Source organism: Rana temporaria, chromosome 5 (assembly GCF_905171775.1).
Source record: "Rana temporaria chromosome 5, aRanTem1.1, whole genome shotgun sequence".
NCBI classification, from domain to species: domain Eukaryota; kingdom Metazoa; phylum Chordata; class Amphibia; order Anura; family Ranidae; genus Rana; species Rana temporaria.
Window position 1 is genome coordinate 270,156,580 of NC_053493.1, and position 24,248 is coordinate 270,180,827.

Here is a 24,248-nt window from a genome sequence, read left to right on the forward strand (position 1 = left end):
GTTCTCTCTCCCCTTTTTTTTTTTTTACTGTCTATGCCACTGTTTTCTGCTATCAGACAGTCTTGCCATCTTCAGTAGTTTTCTGATGACCCTGCGGTAGTGGGATGTATCAGGCATGGGGAAGAGACTGAGTATAGGACTGTGGTGGATAACTTTGTCACATGGTGTGAGATTAATCATCTGTATCTAAATGTGTCAAAGACAAAGGAGCTGGTGGTGTATTTTAAAAAGAGGAAGCCACCAGTGACCCCAATCTCCATCTGAGGAGTGGATGTGGAGGTAGTAGAGAGTTACAAGTATCTGGGGATGCACATAGATCATGGGTCTTCAAACTACTGTCCTCCAGTTGTTCAGGAACTACAATTCCCATCATGCCTAGTCATGTCTGTGAATGTCAGTGTGTTACAATGCCTCATGGGATGTGTAGTTCTACAACAGCTGGATGGCCGTAGTTTGAGGATCCCCAACATAGATAATAAGCTGGACTGGAGCAAGAACACTGAGGTCCTCTAAAGGAAGGACCAGAGCGGCCTCTACTTTTTGAGGAGACTGAGGTCCTTTAACATTTGCTGAACGATGCTGAAGATGTTTTACGAGTCTGTGGTGGCCAGCGCTCTCCTGTATGCAGTGGCATGCTGAGGAAGCAGGCTTAGGGTGTCCAACACCAACAAACTCAACAAACCGGTTCGCAAGGACAGTAATGTTGTTGGATCGGAATTGGAAAAATGTTGTTCAAGTTGAAACCTTTGCTTGGGCATGTCTAGAATGAGGCCTGTGTGTTCTGGGCCAAGGGAGAGCCAGGGAGCAAACTTTTGAAGCCTAAATACCCAGTCAAAGGCTTATAAGAATCTGTGTAGTTAGTTGGGCTTTTGCAGATAATTTTGATGGAGATGAATCCTTCAGAAGATCGTTGTTCAAAAACCATATGGTATGACTTGAAAGCCCTAGTTTTTAGAAAAGCAAGTAGGGGTGCAAGTACCTAAATACATAAATACTCTAAAGGGTTGAGGTTAGGCCAAATGGCAGTGAGACAAACTGAAAGCAGAAAGCGCTGATGAGATGAGTAAACGGTATGGAGGTAGCCATCTTGAAAGTCTACTGATGTAAGAGATTTTCCTTTTCTCAGAGAAGCAATTATTAACCTTGCTGATTCGATTCAAAACTTTGGAACAGGCAGGTACTTGTTTAAGGAATTTAGGTCCAGAAAATAATGACTACCCCAAATGAACTTGAACAGAGGGATGAAAACAAATGTCCCCCCAGTCTTAAGAGTGAGGGTTTCCTTTCATTGTGGAGAAGGCTTTGCGGCAGACTTTATAGACTCTGTCTTCCAGGTCTTGCACCAAAAGGAAGGGATGCATTTTGGCTTTGAAGATGAAGCCTGGAAAGAGAGACGAGGAAGCCTTCCACTGTGGAAAAAGTGCCTTAGCTTTAGGATTCTGTGTATATGGACAAAAATTAGAGCATTCTGGAAATTTGTGTCATGGATTGTTCTAGGGCATCAATACAGAAAAGTAGGCAGAAGACAATGTTTGTAAGTAATTTACCAGAACTCTTATGCCGCGTACACACCATCGTTTTCTGCGATGGAAAAAAACGTCATTTTCAAAAACGTCAATTTAATTGACCGTGTGTGGGCAAAAACGTCGTTTTATGTCTTCTAAAAAACGACAGAAAAAAATTGAAGCATGCTTCAATTTTATGTGTCGTTTTTGGCCGACGTCGTTTTCTGTGTTCTAAACATTGACCGTGTGTACGTAAAAACGTCGATTTAAGCCCGCGCATGCTCAGAAGCAAGTTAGGAGACGGCAGCGCTCATTCATGTAAAACGACTGTTCAGAATGGAATCAGCACATTCGTTAAGGTGTTTTTCAGCTTATAGACAAGAAAACGAAATTTAAAGCACAGTCACTGAAAATCACGAATCGTATCTCACCAAACTTTTACTAACACGCAGCAACACGATATCAGCAAAAGAGGCCGTCTTCCGCATGGAAACGACCCTTTATAGTGACGTCGTGCGTGATTGACGGAACTGCGCTGTGCTAGAGCGTTGTGAAAAAGCGATGGTGTGTATGCTACGTCGTTGTTCAAATTGAAGTTTGAAAAATTCCGTTTTTTTAAAGCACATAAAGCGTCGCATTTTTCCATCGCAGAAAACGATGGTGTGTACGCGGCATTAGAATACGGGATTCTGTTGAGTGTTCATTTCTGAAGTTCAATTAGTAGATTTACAAATGGAGATTGCAGCAACAGTGGAATCCTAAAATGAAGGATCATCTTCTATAGGCACTGTAAGATATTTGTTTAAGGGTGGATTCACACTGAAGCACAGATCAGCTCACAGCAGGGGTCCGATTTCAGTCTGAATTTTTGGCTGAATTCGGACGTGAAATGGACCAGAAGACACGCAGGACTCCTGTACAATTCGCACCGGAGCCGCTCTGGAGATGTGTGAGCCGGCTCCATAGAGAGCCAGTCACAATCTCTTGATGTGCGATATGGATGCGGGGAAACCCTCAGCGAACCAGCCCCTCCCGCCCCCTCCACAGCCCAGTGCTCCAGTGAGCGTGGGAGGGGAGAACAAGGAGCTGCTGACTGACAGTCATCGCTCTCTGCTAAAAGCAGAGGGGGGAACTGAGTGATCTGCAGTGTTTGATCACTCAGTTTACAGTGCAGAGATTGTGGGGGACATATGCAGCATCAGATCGATGCCACATCCACCTTGGTAAGTATAATTGTTTATTTTAAAATCCAAATTCTCTTTTAAAATTGTAGCCCAACATAGCAGACATGAGAACACAGGAAACTCTTCAGGTATGGTAGGTACTCTCCCTGATGCAGATTAAAAATAAAACTTTACAGCTTTAACCACTTGTCGACCGCCTACCGCATAATTACTGCAGCCATCGACTCTATTGCGCAAAATCACGTACCTGTATGTCATTTCGTGCTACAGCATCTGGGTGGCGTGCGTGCATGCCAGAGGCGCCATTGTGGGCCGATTGTACGCAGGGGTTGCCAATCAGTGGGTCTGGTGGACCCTCTGTCTGCCAGTCACCCACAATCGTTCCCCAGAGAGGCAGAATGGCGATCTGCCTATGTAAACAAGGCAGACCTCCCTTCTGACAAGGAAGAAGATGAAGATCTTGTGTTTCTACTAAGCAGGAACATGGATCTGTCTTCATCCACTCAGAGCAATCCCTAGGAGCACACCTAACCCTTTAATCGCCCCTAATGTTAACCCCTTAACCCCTTCCCTGCCAGTGTCATTAGTACAGTAACAATGCATATTAGTGTCACCGATTCACAAAAAAGTGTCAAAAGTGTCAGCTAGGTGTCCAATTTGTCTGTCGCATACCTGCTAAAAATCGCTGATCCCCGCCATTACTAGTAAAAAAATTAATAAAATAAAAATTTCAAAAAATATCCCATCGTTTGCAGATGCTATATCTTTTGCGCAAACCAATCAACATACGCTTATTGAATTTTTTTTTACCAAAAATATATAGCTGAATACATATTGGCCTAAATTGATGAAGAAAATAGATTTTTTATTGGATACATTTTATAGCAGAACGTAAAAAAATCTTGTTTTTTTTTTCAAAATTGTTGCTCTTTTTGTTTGTTTATAGCGCAAAAAATTTAAACCGCAGAGGTGATCAAATACCACCAAAAGAAAGCTCTATTTGTGGGAAAAATAAAGGACATCAATTTAATTTGGGTACAGCGTCGCACAACCGTGCAATTGTCGGTTAATGTAATGCAACGAAAAAAATGGCCTGGTCATTAATGGTGTAAAACCTTCTGGGGCTGAGGTGGTTAAGCATTTAAAAGAAAAAAAAATTACCCATTTTTTTAGCATTCAATTTGGTAGTTTCCAGCTTTATAAATTCATCGGAAAGCAACCTATAAACTAGTTAAAAAATATATATGAATTTTCTCTCAAGAAGCTTTCAGTAACTTTCTAAATATAAACTGCCAAGAAATTTGTTTCTAACGTTTGTCTACCTCCTAAAAAATAAATAAAAAAATACACAAAATTATTTAAATTATTAATACCGGTTGATGAACTTTATTAGCATTTTTTAAATACTGTAGAAGCCTAATGCTTGCTATGCTTGTAATGCCTAATGCTATAATTATAACACTGCAGAAGCAGCAATCTTACCCCAGGTATAAATGAAAAGATGTTGTACTTCTGATTTTTTATAGCATTCCTAGGATATTTCTCTTCACATTTTTCTGGGCATCCCAGCCATACCGTACGTGCTTTCAGTTCCTTTCTTCTTCTGCACACATTTATTAGCCAGTCACAACAGCTACAAAATAAAAGATCATGAACACATTTTAGGAATGTAAAACGCTGACACAGAAATCGTATTTGAATCTACAAGAAACTGTAACAATACAATAGAAATAAGAGCAAAAGTAGCCATCACAGTGATCACTGCCTAGCCAAACACTGGACACCAAAGTAAGATTTCAGTAGGAACACTGTGGTAGACGGGTAAGGCTCAATGTACACGGGACAAATTTAAAACCTCTCCTGAACGATTTAACTTGACAGATAGTAACCCATGTTTATAAACGTTTATTTTGCCGCATATGCATGCTACATTTACATTTAGAAGCGTTTTTTATTTATTTATTTGTTTATTTTCAAATAGTCAAAAATGTATCTCAGATAAAAACTTCTGTAAACGAAACGCGGCTAAATGCGAGTTACTGCGTTTACAAGCCCTTACAGGCATTTGGCATTTCAAATGCCTTTGAACATCCATCCTAAACGCATTTTTTTGCTTTACAAAAGATGCTGAGAAATGACTACAAAATGACCCTGTGTGGACATATAAGATAACAGAGGAGGGTTCAGGGGCAGCTGAAAAAAATGCCCAATGGCTCCTAAACGTCCGTTTACCAGCATCAGTGTACATGAATCCTTATAACCCCTGTCACACTGAGGCGCTTTTTAGCATGAAAAATTGCGCTTGAAAAGGGCCTCTCATGCCTCCCTAGTGTAAACGCCTGAGTACTTTCACACTGGGGCGGTGTGCTTGCAGTATGGGAAAAAAAAGCCCTGCAAGCAGCATCACTGGGGCAGCGGGGTATACACTGCTCCTAAACCGCCCCTGCCATTGAACTAAAAAAAAGCAGTGCTTTTCAAACGCTTATAACCCTTTCCTCAGCCACTAGTGGGGGTTAAAATGGCCAACCCCCCCCCCCCCCCACGTGTGAAAATAGCCTTAGACGCCTTTCACACTGGGGTGTTTTTCAGGCGCTTTAGCGTTAAAAAAAGCGCCTGTAAAGTGCCTGAAAGAAGCTGCATCTGCAATCCCAATGTGAGGCGCTGCGCTGGCAGGGCGTCACAAAAAGTCCTGCAAGCAGCTTTTTTGCAGCGCTTTAGGAGCATTGAATACACCGCTCCTAAAGTGACCCTTCCCATTGAGGCACTTTTTTTTTTAACGCCAAAATCCTGAAAAACGCCCCAGTGTGTAAGGGGTCTTAGTAGAGCTTTACCAGCATTTTTCGGGTGCTGGCAGTGTAAAAGGGCTCTGAAAGCACTCGGGCTTTCACATTGGGATTGCAGATGAGGCTTCTTTCAGGTGCTTTACAGGTGCTTTTTTTTTTTTTAACGCCAAAGCGCCTAAAAAACGCCCCAGTGTGAAAGGAGTCTTAGTGAATCACACAACACAAACAAGAATTTACCGGCACTCTTATTAGTTAGCCTGCAAACAAGCCAAATTGACCCTGTCTAACAATTCATGTTAAAAACAAGTCTCTCTTCTATGATATCAATATATTGTTTTATATATACATACTGTATACAGTGTGTGTGTATATACATATATACACACACACACACATATATATACATATACACACTCACACATACATAGGATAAGTAGATCCCAAACCTGTATTATAAATCTACTGCAAGCCATTCATTCTTTTCAGTGGTGTGCTATATTTTAATGCCACATGAATTATAACTGCACAGGGCAACAGAACTGCACTTAATTCATAGTTGATGATTAAAAAAACAGCCAGTCCTGTCAAGCTGCAGCAGTAATGCGTATACAAAAGAAAGATCTATATGCAGCACAAGATGAACAGAGTTCAATAGGTTCCAATTATCTGAAGATACTCCCTTGTTTAGGAACATAAGCCATATTTGCAGAAATGCACTGATGAGCTGTTAATTATTGACATGTAAAAGTCAATAATGAATAGCACGATGGTGCAGTTTTTTTTTTTTCCCTCTCATATGTACTTATTGCTTCCTGAAGCTATATCTGCAGTGACATCCTAAATCTTGTCTTTTCCTGTCCATAGAACCCAAAGGAACAAAACCCAAGCAGATGACCAGTATTTGTTACTTTTATTACATGCTATTTTATTGTAGGTACTGCACAGACTTTTAGTTCTAGACATTTTGGTCAAAGAAACAGTAACCACCGAGATTCATTGCTATAGGAGACGTGCTTTATTTATTTTTGCTCTAAAGCAATCACATGAATAATTAAGAAATCACAATTAAATGATCCATCTTTGGCACAGGTACAGAGTTTATCTGTGGTTGTGGAGAGAAGGTAGTTACTTAATCTAAGGCATCTGTAGGGCTGCATAAAGCAGATAACAATTTTTGCAAGCATATTGTAGACATTTTATGCATCATGAAAACTAGATGTTCATTGGAAACAATGAAATCACTAGATTAAAAAACAAGCACACGCTCAGCAAGGTATACCACTTTTTTAAATATAGACTCCATAAAAAGTCAGATGAATATATAGTCCTACTCCTTATAAAAAAAAAAAAAAAAAATTCAAAATTATTATGGAAAATATCACCAAAAACCTCAGTAATCAGCATAATAGCCAAGTGTATCGCTTTCCTTTAGTTCAGGGTCCTTAGATTAATTTACAATGTGTGGCCACAGTCTACACCGAGTTTGTATATGTGAGCTTCCTCTGGGCGCTCAAGGTTTTTCAATTTGCCCTGTAAGGTGGAAGAGAGTGGTGAGAGCTGCTGCTCTCCTACACAACCCTGGATTGAGATTGGGCCCAAGTAAATGTAAGGGTGGCTGGGGGGAATCCTCTGGCACGGAAGTTTTTTTTTACCTTAACCACTTAAGCCCAGGACTATTTTTCTGGTCAAAGACCAGGCCACTTTTTGCGATTTGGCACTGCGTCGCTTTAACTGACAATTGCGTGGTAGTGCGACGTGTTTTCCAAACAAAATTGGCGTCTTTTTTTTCCCCCAAATATATATATATATATATATATATATATATATATATATATATATATATATATATATATATATATATATATATATGCCCTGTATTACATACTGTCATCTGAGCTGTGCAGTGTCACTAAGGTGGCATTGTACTGCTATGGTGAGATCATGTAGAATGGCTGGCTGCTCCGATATCACTGTACGTCAGTGCCAACAGCCATTCTCTCTGAACACTGCCACAGCAGTACAATGTCACCAGACCAGTACTGCCAGTCAGTATCCCTAATCACTACCGCCCACTCACAGTGACACACACCAGTCATATTGTCCCTAATCACTGTCACACCAGTCCCTTATAACGGCCACACCAGTCATAGTATCATCATAAGGACTTGTTCATATGTGCAATGCTCTCTGAGGAGCTATCCGTGTTTGGATCACTTTTCAAAGAGCATTTGACATGCAGTGAGAAGGCCTTGTATCGCCTCCTCACTATCTGCTTTAACTCCTTTAACCCCGCACAAGCACCCCCATTCACTTGAATGGATTGCGATCAGTGGGTGTATGGGGGTATAATTCCTGCCGCAGCTAAGAAGCAAACCATTGTAGCGGTGGCATGTGTACACCCCTAGCCACTGCCTCTGCAGTTAAAAGGAGTTGTGGTTGAGGGGCGGTAAAACCGCTGCTCAACTGCAAAGTTATATCAGCCCCCTAACCGCACGTATAAGCAAGCCCTAATAGTGTGCACAGTCACAGTTCTCTGACCACCACCACACAAGTCCCAGTGTCACCAGACCAGTGCATGCCAGGAACAGGGTTACTTATCACTGTCACACCAGTTGCAGTGTTACCACACCAGGGTAAGCCAGCAAAAGTGTCCCCGATTGTCACATCAGTTCCAGTGTCAACAGACCAGTGCAAGTCAGCTGCAGTGTTGCCGATTTCTGCCACCCTAGTACCCAATGTCACAAGACCAGTGTAAGCCCGCAATAGTGTTCCTGGTCACCGCTACCCAAGTCCCACTGTCACCAGATCAGTGCAGCCAGCAACAGTGTTCCTGATCACTGCCACACCAGTGCAGTGTTACCTCTGTTTGCCACCTGTACTGACACTGGCCTGTTTATTGAGTACATTTTTGCCTGCTGCCTGGACCGATTCTGTGCCTGTTTGCTGACCATGTCTCTGCCTACTGCCTGAATTGACCCATCTGCACGTTTGACTGACTAGGTTTCTTAGAGACACTAGTTCCAGTAATCCCTTGTGGACAACTGCTCTCCTGAAATCACATGAACTCATTTGTTCTTCCTTTCGACAGCCTCACGTCCTTACTGGTCAGTGAACATGGCATTTCTGGGGGCAGCCATATGCCAGTAGGCTAGGCTTGCTTGGCTTATAAGAACAGGAACTGCTATAGGTGACGTTACACTAAGTTATATTCCCTGACAACTTATACACAGGGAACCATTACAGTACATAAGTTTTCACACAATTGGTTGATTTGATTGACACACAAGATAGAATGTCCGGTACATAATTAGTACAAACAGTGAAAAAGTCCAACACATGTAGAATCGTCATACTCGGGAGAAATAGCAAACTTAATTTGGGGTTTTAATTCAAAGTATGCTCATGCTGAGAAATATCTTATTAAAATAGACAACTGTGTAAAAAAAATATATAATAATTTATTAAAGGGGGCTCCCAGATTCCGATAAGCCCCCCGCCTGCAGACCCCGACAACCAACGGCCAGGGTTGTTGGGAAGAGGCCCTTGTCCTCATCAACATGGGGACAAGGTGCTTTGGGGTGGCGGGCGCAGGGCCCCCCTGCCCCAAAGCACCCACCTCCCATGTTGAGAGCATGCAGCCTGGTACGGTTCAGGAGGGCTGTGTGCACGGATAAGGGTCTGGTATGGGCTTTGGGGGACCCCCACACCGTTTTTTTGGTGTAGGGAGTTACCCTTAAAATACATACTAGACCGAAGGGTCTGGTATGCTCTTAGAGGGGGAATCCATGCCATTTTTTGTTTTAAATTTGGCGTGGAGTTCTTCCTAAAGATTCATACCAGACACAGTGCCTGGTATTGTCAGGGATCGAAGTTGGATCCCTGTTCATTGAAGTCAGACTTCAATTCGCATTGGAAAGTTGGATCCAAAGTAGTACAGTCGTCGTGTCGTACCAGTGTGAATCCGGCCTGAAAGTGAATGTAAACCCGATTCATGAAATTTGACCAAGGCACATATATTTGCTTATCTCTCTCCAAAGCCTTAAAGCGGTTCTCCACCCTAAAGTGAAGTCCCGCTGATCGGAACCCTCCCCCCCTCCGGTGTCACATTTGACACCTTTCAGGGGGAGGGGGGTGCAGATACCTGTCTAAAGACAGGTATTTGCACCCACTTCCGGCCTGGGCAAATGACGGACATTGCGTCACATCCCGTCGCCCCCCCCCCCCCCCCGTTGTGTGCTGGGAACACTCGGCTCCCAGCACACAGCAGGAGCCAATCGGCGGGCGCGGCGCGACTCATGCATGCGCCTTAGGGAACCGGGCAGTGAAGCCGCAGCGCTTCACTTCCTGGTTCCCTCAGCGTGGATGGAGGGGGGAGCAGCAGGGTGACGAGCGATCGCTCGTGCTTTGCTGCGGACGGCGCTGGACTCCAGGACAGGTAAGTGTCCTTATATTAAAAGTCAGCAGCTGCAGTATTTGTAGCTGCTGGCTTTTAATATATTTTTGGGGTGGAACATCCGCTTTAAGTTCAGTGTCTTTCTGCTGTTCGGTTCGTCTGTTATCAGCATGATAACTTCTGACAAGTTCTCTAACAACTGAGATAAAAAAAAGTCTGAAATTTGTGTAGAGGTGGGTGCTATAAATAGATTAGCACAGAGCTGGTCAATTCACAGCACAGCTCTGCACATCCTTTCTCTGCCTATGTGGAGGGGGGGGGGTGCGCCTTTTCTCCAATCAGCTGCCACACAGTGTATGCCAAGACTTCACTCCCAGTGCTGATCAGGAAGATACATTTAACACGATGTGCACTTTCTAAAAAATATAGCAAGCTGAAGATAGCAGATATACATGTAAAACTTATGTAGGGAGATTTGATTAATCTCTGTGTGTCATCTGAGGCTGTTCACTTCACTGGGTATATGTGAGAGTTTACATCCACTAACTCATAATCACTTCTGTGTTTTCTCTACACCAGTTATTTCACCTTCCCCGAATACAGTGCCTTGCAAAAGTATTCACCCTCTTGGATTTTTACCTATTTTGGTACATTACAGCCTATGTTTTTTTTGTTATCTGAATTATATGTGATGGATCAGAACACAATAGTCTAAGTTGGTGAAGTGGTTGTAAAGGTTTGTTTTTTATTTTCTAAAAAGGGTCCTTTAAGCTAGTGCATTGTTGGTTTACTAACCTTTTCCTTCGATTTCCCTTCTAAATGTTTTTTTCCTTTGTTTTTTTTTGTCTGAATTTCTCACTTCCTGTTCCTCCTCAATAAGCCGTTCCGGCTGACTAACCCCCGCTCGGATGATGGGGGCAAGCTTACTGAGGGGAAACAGGAATTGAGAAATTCAGACAAAGAAAAAAAAACATTTAGAAGGAAAAGGTAAGTGAACCAACAATGCAATAGCTTAGAGGAACATATTTAGAAAATAAAAAAAAAAAAAAAAACTTTACAACCCCTTGAAGTAAAATTTGAAAAAAATGTATACATAAAACTATTTTTCATAAAAAAAAAAAAAAAATGATAATTGGCATGTGTGTTTGTAATTTACCCCCTTTGTTATGAAGCTCATAAAATTCACCTTCAGAAGTCACATATTAGTGAAATGATGTCCACCTGTGTGCAATCTAAGTGATCTCTCATTACATATGCACACCCTTTTAAAAAGGCCCCAGAGGCTGCAACACCTAAGCAAGAGGACCACTAACCAGACACTTCCATGAAGACCAAGGAACTCTCCAAACAAGTAAAAGACAATGTTGTTGAGAAGTACAAGTCAGGGTTAGGTTATAAAAAAAATATCCAAATCTTTGATGATCCCTAGGAGCACCATCAAATCTATCATAACCAAATGGAAAGAACATGGCACAACAGCAAACCTGTCAAGAGACGGGCGCGCACCATAACTCACAGACCGGGCATAGAGGCAGCACAGAGACCTAAGGTAACCCTGGAGGAGCTGCAAAGTTCCACAGCAGAGACTGGAGTATCTGTACATAGGACGACAATAAGCCATACGCTCCATAGAGTTGGGCTTTATGGCAGAGTGACCAGAAGAAAGACAATACTTTCAGCAAGAAACAAAATGGTACGTTTTGAGTTTGCGAAAAGGCATGTGGGAGACTCCCAAAATGTATGGAAGAAGGTGCTTTGGTCTGATGAGACTAAATTTTAACTTTTTGGCCATCAAAGAACACTATGTCTGGCGCAAACCCAACACATCACCCAAAGAACATCATCCCCACAGTGAAACATGGTGGTGGCAGCATCATGCTGTAGGGATGTTTTTCAGCAGTCGGGACTGGGAAACTGGTTAGAGTTGAGGGAAAGATGGATGGTGCTAAATACAGGGATATTCTTGAGCAAAACCTGTACCACTCTGTGTGTAATTTGAGGCTAGGACAGAGGTTCACCTTTTTAGCGGGACAATAACCCCAGGCACACTGCTAAAGTAACACTTGAGTGGTTTAAGGGGAAACATGTAAATGTGTTGGAATGGCCTAGTCAAAGACCAGACCTCAACCCAATAGAAAATCTGTGGTAAGACTTAAAGATTGCTGTTCAGAAGCCCAAACCATCCAACTTAAAAAGGAGCTGGAACAGTTTTGCAAGGAGGACTGGGCAAAAATCGCAGTGGTAAGATGTGTCAAGCTCATAGAGAATTATCCAAAGCGACTTGGAGCTGTGATAGCCGCAAAAGGTGACTCCACAAAGTATTGACTTAGGGGGGTAAATAGTTATGCACATTGGGGGAGATTCAGAAAGAGATACGACGGCGTATCTCCTGATACGCCGTCGTATCTCTGAGATCCGACGGTCGGATCTATGCGACTGATTCATAAGAATCAGTTACGCATAGATCTCCCTTAGATCCGACAGGTGTAAGTGACTTACACTGTCGGATCTTAGGCTGCAATCTCCCGCCAGCCGCTAGGTGACGCTTCGTTTTTTTACGCGACGAATATGCAAATTCCGATTTCCGCCAATTCAGAAACGAGCGCCCGCCCCTTTTTTTTTACGTCGTTTGCGTTTGGCTTTTTACGGCGTATACTTACCCCTGCTATATGCGGCGTATCCAATGTTAAGTATGGCTTGAATATTTTTCCGTGTTTACAGTTTATATACTGTATATCAGTGGTCTCCAAACTACAGCCCGGGGGCCAGATGCGGCCCTTTGCTTGCTTTTATCTGGCTCTTGGAGCACTATTTCATCCACTGATACCAGCAATGGGGCATGATTCCCCCGCACTGACACCAATTAAGTGGCACAATTCCTCCCACTGACACCAACGTTGAGGCACATTTTCTCACAATCACAACAATGGGGCCCAATAACACCAATAATGGGACACCCTTTCTCCCAGTGACACCAACAATTGAACCCAAGGACATCAATGATGGGCACAATTTCGCCCAATGGCCCCAATGATGGGGAACAATTTCTCCTGACACCAAAAAGTTAGCCTAATGACTCCAAGGATGGGGCACAATTTCTCACAATGACACCAATGGTGGTGCACTATTCCTCCCACTGACACCAACGATGGGGCACAATTTCTTGCACTGACACCTAAGATGGGGCATTGTTGTTTCATACTGATGTTGGAGGCTTTTTCTTTTCCTGATGGCCACAGTCTGGCCCCTCTAAAGTCTGAAAGACAGTCGATATGACCCTTTGTTGAGAAATTTGGAGACCCCTTCTGTATATAATATTATAGTTTGTGTAAGGCCGGGTACTCACGAACAAACATGTACGGTGAAAGCGGTCCGTCGGACCGTTTTCACCGTACATGTCTGCCAGAGGGCTTCTGTACGATGGTTGTACACACCATCGTACAGAAGTCCGCGCGTAAACAATACGCGGGGCGTGTCCGCGTCGTCGCCGCGGCGATGACGCAGAGACGTGGGCGGGCCTGCCATTTAAAGGCTTCCACGCATGCGTCGAAGTCATTCGACGCATGCGAGGGACGGCGGGCGCCTGGACATGTACGGTAGGTCTGTACTGACGACCGTACATGTCCGAGCGGGCAGGATTCCAGCGGACGGTTTTAAAACACGTCCACGAATATTTGCCCGCTGGGAAAAGGCCCGGCGGGCAAATGTTTACTGGAATTCGGCCCGCTCACGCCTACACACGACCAAACATGTATGCTGAAACTGGCCCGCGGACCAGTTTCAGCATACATGTTTGGTCGTGTGTACGGGGCCTTAGTGTTAGGTATGGTTTACACTATCGTGGGTGAAAACACGCAATAACCCCAAAGATAGGTTGTTGGGACTTTAAAGGCAACTTGAAATAGGATAATTATATAAAAAAATCATATATTAATTGAATCCGTAAAAAAAAATGTTAAAAATAGGTAGAAGCATACACGTCTGGAAATGCATAAAACATATACACAAACTTAGTGACAATATCTCCTCTCCAGCCCGACACATTTCAGGAAAAGTTTTTTCTTTAGGGGTATAGTGGGAGGAGGTCACAATTTTTTTTTGTTTTATACATGATGGTCAGCAATTGTTACAGCCATACAAGATATAAAACCCAGGTTCACGTTTGCCAAGTGAAGGGGGCATCCAAACATTCCCACAACCAGAACCCTAAATCAGTGGTCATCAACCTTGTCCTGCAGGACCCACTAACAGGCCAGGTTTGCAAGATAACTGAAATACATCACAGCTGATATAATTTGCTCCTCAGTGATTGCAGTATTCTAGACTGCATCTCCCCAAGGTAATACATAAAACCTGGCCTGTTAGTGGGCCCTGCAGGACAGGGTTGATGACCACTGCCCTAAATGACTCACTCAGAGGTTTCCCAGTGGCAACTTCAAAACTGCTAAATGGTGTCTGTGTGGGTAGGTATAAATGCCCCTCCACTTGGCAAAAGTGAACCTGGTTTCTAAATCTTGTACGGCTGTAAAAATTGCTGACCATCAAGTTTAAAACAAAAACATTTTTATGACCTCTTCCTACTATACCCCTAAAGAAAGGATTGAACTCTTTCTAAAAAAATGTGTCGGGATGGAGAGGAGATATTGTCAGTAAGTTTGTGTATATGTTTCATGCATTTCCTGCTGTGTATGCTTATACCCATTTTTAACCATGTGCATTGTTAATCATTTTTTAACGGATGAAATAAATATGTTTTTTTTTATTTTATATAATTAGCCTATTGTTGTTTAAGTTGCCTTTAAAGTCCTAACAACCTATCTTGGGGGTTATTACGGTTTTCATATGCAATTGGGGATGTTGGCAACCAGCATATGGTTCTCTTTAGTGGCGTTCCTACATACTAAATCGCAGGTGGTTGCAGGTGTGGGGATCGCACCTGTTTTGGCACCTGCAACCACCCACAGCCAAAATGTGCTTCTGCCTAAAAACAAGTGGGACTGCCATTCATCCTTAACGGCACTGCCACGCATCTACAAACGAAGCACGTTTGCGGGTGTGGAACTGCTGGGAAATTGCATGGTGCAACAGCACCAATGTGATTTCCTGACGGCTGCATTTTGGTGCAGGAACCTTTTTCCTGCATTAAATGCAGGCACCGCAGCCCATTCAAAGGAATGGGCTGCTGTGCTTGCGCAAACACGACCCGCAGACCTCCAAAAGTGTTAAACAGGCCTTAGTGCTGCAACTTTATATTTTAGTGAAGTTAAATTTGATAGGTAGAAAAATCTCCAAACATCTAAAATATATCAGCGGTATAGCTAACAAATAGTGCATGTTTAAACAGCAGTTCAAAAACCACCTCTCTAAATAGTTCTTCTGATGATGTTTTTGTAGAACGAAAAGACAAAAAACGATTAACAAGACTGTCACTTTAACAAGCAGGTCAGTTTACTGATCAAGCATTCATTGGCACACAGCCTACTTTCATGTGAAGACAAGGACTGATGATGGCAACCAGCAGTCTGTGATTACTTTATTGCATGACAGTGTGTTTAAATCCTTCCATGGACTTTTACAGAAAAAAAAAAAGTTACAGAAAAGTCTAATACTATTTTTTTTTTTTTAACCCAATGAGCCATAAGTCAGTTCACTAAAAGCAGTAAATTCGGTATTTTACTGCTGAAACTATAGTTGCCCACCCCCAAGTTTGCATGCAATTTATTTTCTTCTGTTCTTAATGGGTGGCACTGTCTTTAGTCTTCAGATTAGGATGTTAGCTTAATTTCCTTCATTAGAGCATTGGGTCTATTTAGAGAGAGTAATCCTTGGCTCTTTTACCCAATTATTATTATTAACATCAAGTACAAATAACTACATATTGTAAATATCATCAGTATTTTATTACTTGAGTTCCACCCAAAAATGGAACTTCCGCTTTAAGCGCATGTGACCCTCTGACATGCCACATTTGGCATTTTTTGGGGGGGGGGGTGGATACCCTCTTTTTAGAGGGATCCAGCTCCCACTTCCTCCTCAGGGCACCATGGCACTGGATGGAAGTTCACCTCTCCCCCCTCCCTCTCTGCAATCATCTGGGGCACCTCACAGGTCCAAGATGATTGCCCGGCCAGTCACAGTGTGCAGAGCGGCTCATGCATGCACAATGCATTCCCAGCTGTGAAGCCACAGCCAGGCGCCCACAGTGACAATGCAAGCGCCGCAGAGAGGAGGGGAAGAGGATCGGGGCTTCGTACACCAGCATCGCTGGACCCTGGGACAGGTGAGTGTCCGATTAATAAAAGTCAGCAGCTACACTTTTTGTAGCTGCTGACTTTTATATGGGTGGAACTCCACTTTAATGTGATCAATCACTTCTCTATGTAAAATCAGGCAGCTGCACCCTGCAATAGAAGATAAACACTTACCTCTCTGTTGGGTAGCGAGTCCATTGTTTGCTCTCTCGCAGAGCAACAATATAAATAAGAAAAACTGCAGCACTTCCGTTGGATCGAATCAAATGTTCCCCAACAAGTTTCACGGTTCCTCCCATCAACTGCTAAGTCACTAAATCACTATTAGGCCTCATGCGCATAGGACGTTATAATAACGTTATAAAAACGCCAGTAGCTCTGCAGTGAGTTTTAGCGTTTTTGCAATAGGTGGAGCACATTTAAGCACATCTGGTTATTAGGTCTGCTGTACGATTTAAAATAATATATAAAGCTAAACTCCACAGCTTTAGGAATTATATGATAATTTCACCTTTTGAACACATTACAAGTTACACTCGTATTTAGGGTGTAGCCTGTAACATGTTCAGCACCCACCTTTAGGCTCGATTCACACTAATGCGTTTTTGATGCTTTTTGCAGAAAAGCATTACATTTTTTTTAGCATGGATTCCTATGGGACACATTAACATCAATGCATTTTTGTGCCTCTGCGTTTTTGGAAAGATTGGGGGGCTGTTTTTCAGGCAAAATGCAGCTTTTTGCATGTAAGAGACTTCAAAAGGACCGGTATTCCAAAAAGCAAGTACTGTGCTTTTACTGTGATTTTTTTTTGCTTTGCATTCACTGTATATAGCTGGTTGCTAAGGGGCAGGGCGGGGAAGCCGGCCGCCGCATCTTTACCAACCAATGAGTCATCGGCTGTCAGCGGGCTTCCCCACTAACAGCTGAATGTAAAAAAAAAATTGCCGGCTAAAGAATTCATGAACAAAAAAATGGTCCGATATGGATTTGGAGGGGACACCCCCACGCCAAAAAATTTTTTTTAAATTGTGTGGAGTCCCCTACAAAATCCATAGTAGACCCTTATCCGAGCATGTAGCCTGGCAGGTCAGGAAAGCGACAGGACAAGCGAGCGCCCCTCCTCCTGAAACATAGCAGGCCGCATGCCCTAAACATGGGGGGGTGCTTTGGGGCAAGGGGGCTATGCACCCCCCACCCCAAAGCACCTTGTCCCCACGTCGATAATGACAAGGGCCTCTTTCCGACAACCCTGGGCTGTGGTTGTAGGGGTCTGCAGGTGGGGGGGCTTATCAGAATCTGAAAGCCCCTTTAACAAAGGGGCCCCCAGATCCCGCCCCTCCCTATGTAAATGTGTAATTTAAAAAAGTTGTGTAATGTGACAAAAGACAATAGAGTTTTTTTGACAAGTCCTTTTTTTAAAATGTCTACTTCTTCTTCTGCTCCTTCCTCCGATCTTCTCCTTTCCCCTGTTTCTTCCTCCGGTCGTCATCTTCTTTCTCCACTGTCGACCCGCTGAAAATAAAAATAACGAACCACCTCCAATGCTGCAATGGGGTGGATGTGATCCCGCCCCCTTGAGACATCACCACCCGAGGCATGATGGGTCCGTGATGTCACAAGGGGGTGGGGTCTCCAGATGATGCCATCCGATGGCCTCACGCCACAGTTATATATGAAATGTGCGCCTTTAGCAGGGCGTGGCGTCGCTGGAAGATAAATTATTTTCTTATTTTCAGCGGGTCTGCGTTGAGAGCCGTGGCAGTGGAAGAACAACACCGGACAAAGAAGACAGGAAAAAGAAGTCGACAACCAGAGGAAGAAGCAGGTGAAGAAAAAGACCAGAGAAAAAAAAAAAAGATGGAAATTTTAATAAAAGCACTTGTCAAAAACTGTCTACTGTCTTTTGTCACATTGCACGTCTGTCATGGACCTTGGAATGCTGAAGGGTATCTCTTTGAAATCTGTTACACAGTGGGGGGTCTTCTGCTCTGTCTTAAGGCCAGACAGCTCCATTGTTTTGTGTCTGGCTATTGTGTACATTGATTTCCCCCTGGGGCTTCTGTCTCAATACACATCCCCCTGGGGCTTCTGTCTCAATACACATAACAGTCCCTCCATTCAAGCTATCGGACCAATCTCGGCTGACTCATGTTCAAGCCCTCATTTGCATGGTTATGAGGACCTGAAGGAGAACTCAATGTACTTTACAATTGACCAATAGGAAAGTGATTGTTGGGGGCGGGATGTTCCAAATTCTGTTTAAAAGTGTGTTGTGCACTTCCAATAAAGGTCTTACTGTTTGAACTTACATACAGCCTGCCTGGTGTTTTGTTCTTATGGATCCCGAACGGCACATAGCTGTAGTTCGGATCCCGGAGCCTTGGATGACCGAACCATCAGACGTTGCGATCTGCAAGCTGACTCAATAGTAGCAGAGGAGTGTCGGGAGAGCGGAAGCGAGCAAGGGTCTCGTTACATTCGTCTTTGTTGGTGAATGGGTAGGTATAGATTGTACCCCATACTCATTCACATAGGGGGGCTGAAATTGGTTAAAGGGGGTTTCCGGATTCTGAAAAAGCCCCCCTGCCTGCAGACCCCCACAACCACAGCCCAGGGTTGTGGGGAAGAGGCCCTTTTCGTCATCAACATGGAGACAAGGTGCTTTTGGGTGGGGGGGGCAGAGCCCCCGCCTCAAAGCACTCCCCCATTTTGAGGGCATGCGGCCTGGTATGGTTCAAGAGGGGGGCACTCACTTATCCCCTCCCTTTGTTGACTTGCCGGGCTGCATGCTCGGATAAGGGTTTGGTATGAATTATGGGAGGGACTCCACACCATAAATTTTTACATTTTGGCATGGGAATGTCTCTTCCAAATCCATCTCTTTCACACCTTTTTTTCGAGAATTTTATTGCCTGAAAATATTTCCGTTTATATTCAGCTGTCAGTAGGGAAGCCCGCTGACATCTGATGATTCATTGGTTGTTGAGGAAGCGGCAAACGGCTTCCTGACCCACTTCATAGCAACCGGCTATAAACAGTGAATGTAGATAAAAAACGCAGTGAAAACAGCAGAATTTATCAAAAGCAACATGCATAGATGTGAATCGAGCCTTACTCTTGAAAGTGAGTGGGGGTACTTTGGCTTTGCCTGCACAGCTGCGTCATTCACTCACAGTGATCTGTGAATGAATGAAGTACAAGTTCTGTCTTCCACAGCAGCAGACAGACTTGTAATTTCAATAGACTGCAAGCGGCATACTGAGCAGCGAACGTGTGGTCCATTCACACTCCCCCCAGCTTTCAAACTGAAAGCCCTACAGAGGTATGGGCAGAAAGCTGGAGGGAGCATCATTTTTTTATAAAGGCCTGTAATGTTTTGTACCCACAGTCAGCAGATCATGGGTACAATACTTTACAGGCTTCAGTAGAAAATCACTATAAAATGTAACTTTTTACCTGCAAAAATATGTGCATTTATTATGCGAACTTTAAGTAAAGTCACTTAATTTCCTCTTAGAGATCTATGTATATGCTTAATGAACTACAACTTAAGCCTCAGAGTGCTGAGGTAGGACATCACACATGTGGTCTGAATGGATCAAATAGGAGGTTAAAGCAACATTTTGGAGTCACAAGCCCCCGAATTCTCTCACAAGTCATACAGAAAGGCAACATAAAACTCTATCCAGATTTTATGCGCCCAATGCTCTGGACACTGCTAAACAAAAACAGGCATTGTATTTGCCTGCAAATTTCTGATCTTGGAGCACAGAACAGGACACAAGACTTGTATTCATAGACCATGGTTTTTGCGCAGGCTAACTCCAGGTAGATCTGGTATACCCCTACATATAACCCCATCCATCCACTACATGCATCTCCAGCTATAGCAAGCAAAAAAGAATGATCAAGACATAGAGGGAAGGGGGCTGTATCTTGTACTGTACTCCATGATAAGGAATTTACAGGCAAGTCAAAATTCCAATTCTCTTAATTGTACAGTACATGTAATCATACTTCATGGGATGTACCAAATTAATATGTTTAGGCCTCGGCTCGCTTTAGCCGAGGCCTAAATATTCAACTATTAAAACTTGGAGAATGTGGGAACAGAGCACAACTCAAAAGCCCTGATGGAATGAGCCCTTATGGGGAACGAACCCTTTTCCCAAGGGTACAGTTCCTGAAAATAAGTTGTCCGATCCATCTGGTAATTGTGGATCAGAGAGTAGGATGTCCTCTACAAAGACTTCAAGGCAGAAGAAGGAGGGACCCAGTCTTGCGAACAAAAAACGTGAATGTAAAGTAGATCTTGATAACCCCGACTATATCCAAGCAGTGTAGGGAGATATCCACATCATGTTTTGGAGTAGAACAGAAAAAAAGGGACAACAATGTCTTCACTGAGGTGGAACGAATAGCCAACCTTAGCTAAAAAGGAAGGCTTTGGTCTCAAGACAACTTGTCCTTGTGCAAAACAAGAAAAAGCTCTTTACAAGAAAAAGAGCTGCTAACTCAGAAACACACATAAAAGAAGTAGTGAAGACAAGGAAAGCAATCTTACATGGGAGTTCTTTAAACCTAATGTCTCGAATTAGTAAAAAGGTAAGTCTCTAAAGGATGGAGAGAACATGGTTGTGGTCCCAAGGTAACACAGGAGGTCAAATTTGGATATTTATATGAGGAAAAGTCTTAATTTGGGAATGCAAGGCAAGAAGTTTCTGAAAGAGAATGGATAACAAAGAATCTGTTCCTTAAGGGTACTCAAGGCCAGATGCTCTTTCAGACTGAAGAAAGGAAAAAATAGTAAAAGATTATTCCCTAGATTTAAGCTGTCTGCCTTTGCACCATGTGAGGAAAGCTTTCCATGTGCGATGGTAAAACTTGCGAGAGTTGGACTTATCTGCTCCAAGTAAGGTGGGAGAATAGAGTCAGAAACACCCCCATCATTTAGGACTTGGATTTCAACAGCCATGCAGTTAAAGCTAGCGAATGAGAAGCAGGGTGGAATAGGAGGTCTTTATTCATCGCATACTAGCACATTATGAAACACTTACCTGAAAATTAATCCTACTGACAGGGCTTCCATCTTCACCCAGTCTTCCTTCCGGGTTTGTGAGCTGCGGCCATCTGATTGGCCAAGCCGGGATAATGTCACTCCCAGCCCTGGTTAGGCTCACTCAATGGATGTCGCGTCTTCTACTGAGAGCGCACTGCTTAGGTAAATATCTTTTAAACTGTATACGTTGAAGAGATATTTACTGTACCTACAGGTAAGTCTTATTATAGGCTTCCCTGTAGGTATAAATAAAAAACACCTTAACTAGGTGTTTTTCAGATTTGGTGTTTGCAAGACTAAAAGAGTTTTTTCTGCTAGAAAATTACTTAAAACCCCCAAACATTATATATTTTTTTTTTCTAACACCCTAGAGAATAAAATGGCGGTCATCGCAATACTTTTTGTCACACCGTATTTGCGCAGCAGTCTTACAAGCGCACTTTTTTTGGAAAAAAATCACTTTTTTGAATTAAAAAATAAGACAACAATAAATTTGGCCCAATTTTTTTATATATTGTGAAAGATAATGTTACGCCGAGTAAAATGATACCCAACATGTCACGCTTTAAAATTGCGCCCGCTCGTGGCATGGCGTCAAACTTTTACCCTTAAAAATCTAGATAGGCGACGTTTAAAAAATTCTATAAGTTGCATTTTTTGAGCTACAGAGTAGCTCTAGGGCTATAATTATTGCTCTCGCTCTAACGATCGCGGCGATACCTCACTTGTGTGATTTGAACACCGTTTTCATATGCGGGCGCTACTCGCGTATGCGTTCGCTTCTGCGCGCGAGCTCGTCAGGACGGGGCGCTTTAAAAAATTTTTTTTTTTGTTTTCTTATTTAATTTTATTGATTTTATTATTTTTTACACTAAAATATAAAAAAAAAATGATCACTTTTATTCCTATTACAAGGAATGTAAACATCCCTTGTAATAGAAAAAAGCATGACAGGTCCTCTTAAATATGAGATCTGGGGTCAAAAAGATCTCATATTTAGGCTTAAATGCAAAAAAAAAAAAAAAAAAAAAAAAGGAAAATTTGTCATTTAAAAAAATGACAGAAAAAAAATTGTCTCTTTAAGAGGCTGGGCGGGACTGACGTTTTGACGTCACTTCCGCCCAGCAGAGCTATGAGGACGGGTGGGGGCCATCTTCCCCTCACTCAAGTCCTCACTCTCCAGGCGGCAGCATTGGATCTCCTCCCCCGCTACTGACGGCTCCGGTAAGCGGCGGAGGGCGCGGAAAAGCGGCGGGAGGCCCCTCTCCCGCCACCGATAACGGCGATCTCGCGGCGAATCCGCCGCGGAGACCGCCGTTATCGTTTACACGGCCGCCCGCTGAAAACATGGATATCTCAGTTGTGGCAGCAGCTGCTGCCGTTACTGAGATATCCATGTTTAAAAAGAGGACGTATATATACAGTGGGGGGTCTGGAAGTGGTTAAAAACACAAAAAAAAATCCTTACCAAGTGTGTCTGTAAGGGGGTGGTCTATCAGTGTGCACTAGGTGAACCCTAACAATTTTTTTGCCAGTGTCCAATCACCCAAATGTAGCCTGCATAAAACCCATAGTCTATGAATACAAGTCCTGTATCTTGTACTGTACAAGATATAAAGTTTCTGTGCCTCAAAGACTTTCCTATGGGAGCATGGTGGTTTATGCCTCCTTCATGTAAACATGGCTTTTAACATTTATTATTTTAAATTACTCATGTACAAAAAAAAAAAAAAAAAAAAGAAGGTAAATAGTAAAGGCTTAAGTGTTTGTTTTGTTTCAGTACAGGGATCTATTCAAGCTGCTTTAGATTAGCAATAATGAATGTTTTAGAGATATGCTTAAAAGGCATATCGTCAAAATATATGATGAAAAAATATATTTTTACAGATTTTTTTTAGTAAATATTTTCCCCATCTACCCTATTGACAGCACTGAATAAGAATATCGAGCAGAAAACACAGCAAATACTAAGCACTTCTGCACAATTTTGTAGAGTTCTCATCATTGTAGAATATACACAATGCTTTGCTTTAGAAGTAACAATCACATATTTCTTATTAAGTTTTCAGCAGCGGCAACTTTCTTTCTACAGTGCAACAGTACTGTAATTATTATACTCTACAGGTAGCAATAGTAATCAAGCCAAAAGCAACAGCGTAGTCATGTCATTCTTAAAAGATCAGCATTTTCCCATGCTTCTGCATAACAAATGTGTTGCAGATTAATTGAAAGTGTACAGGGCATCTCAGTGCCGAGATTAATCTGAGCATTTGATATCCCTTTCACTTCATATGGAAATGCCATTCAATGGAACCATTTTCATTGGGACAATGTGTTTTTGATAACAAGTGGAATGTAAATCTCATGAGAAAGAAATCAATCCAACCAAAGTAGTCCTCTGTATTGATTTGTGTGCATTATAATTTCACAGACTTGAATGGAATTTCAATGTAACAAAAAAAGCAATTTCAATGCAGGAGAAAATATCAGGACAAGTGGGAAGTTGGGGAATTTTGAGTAAAGGATATTACATGTTTAAGAAAAAAAGGAAACAAACAATAATGTCACCTACAATTATTCTTCAATCATGTAATACCATGCCATACCATAATAGTTTCCTTTATGTAGAATTGAAACTTAAAGATTCTTTTATATTGGCACAAAGCAAGGATTTTATAGAACACCAATTAGAAGGAAGTGTATTTTACAAATTTTGTAGGTAGTTGCATATACTACAAATATTTCTTAAAGCAGTCTTAAGAAATAGTTAATTTTAAAGACTGCGAGCAGGCAGGCAATGTCTCTTCTGCAATAAAAAAAAAAAAAAGCTACCTGCCTGCTTGTAGACTCTCAGAGAATGTGCACACTGATCCTATGTGTGGGAATGACTGAATCCCTATGCATGCATATAAAGAACATCATCCCACGCCGGGCTAAGGAAAACGGCCACAGCCCAACACCCAGGAAGAAGCAGGGTACAAATTGCCACGTGGGACAGAAAGGCAAGTATTGCAGGCTTTATTTCTGCTTTAACCACTTAATCACCGCCCTATAGACGAAAGACGTCTAC

The 24,248-nt window shown here is 42.6% G+C and overlaps 1 protein-coding gene across 2 annotated transcripts in view; it reads right to left on the bottom strand.

Moving 5' to 3' along the window:
* Positions 1-24,248, bottom strand: part of ATP9B (ATPase phospholipid transporting 9B (putative)) — a 448,810-nt gene that overhangs the window by 396,535 nt on the left and 28,027 nt on the right. For both annotated transcript variants that reach the window (XM_040353855.1, XM_040353854.1), the window contains exon 3: positions 4,172-4,322. In XM_040353855.1, the coding sequence (XP_040209789.1) occupies positions 4,172-4,322 (151 nt within the window). The remainder of the gene's footprint in view (positions 1-4,171; positions 4,323-24,248) is intronic.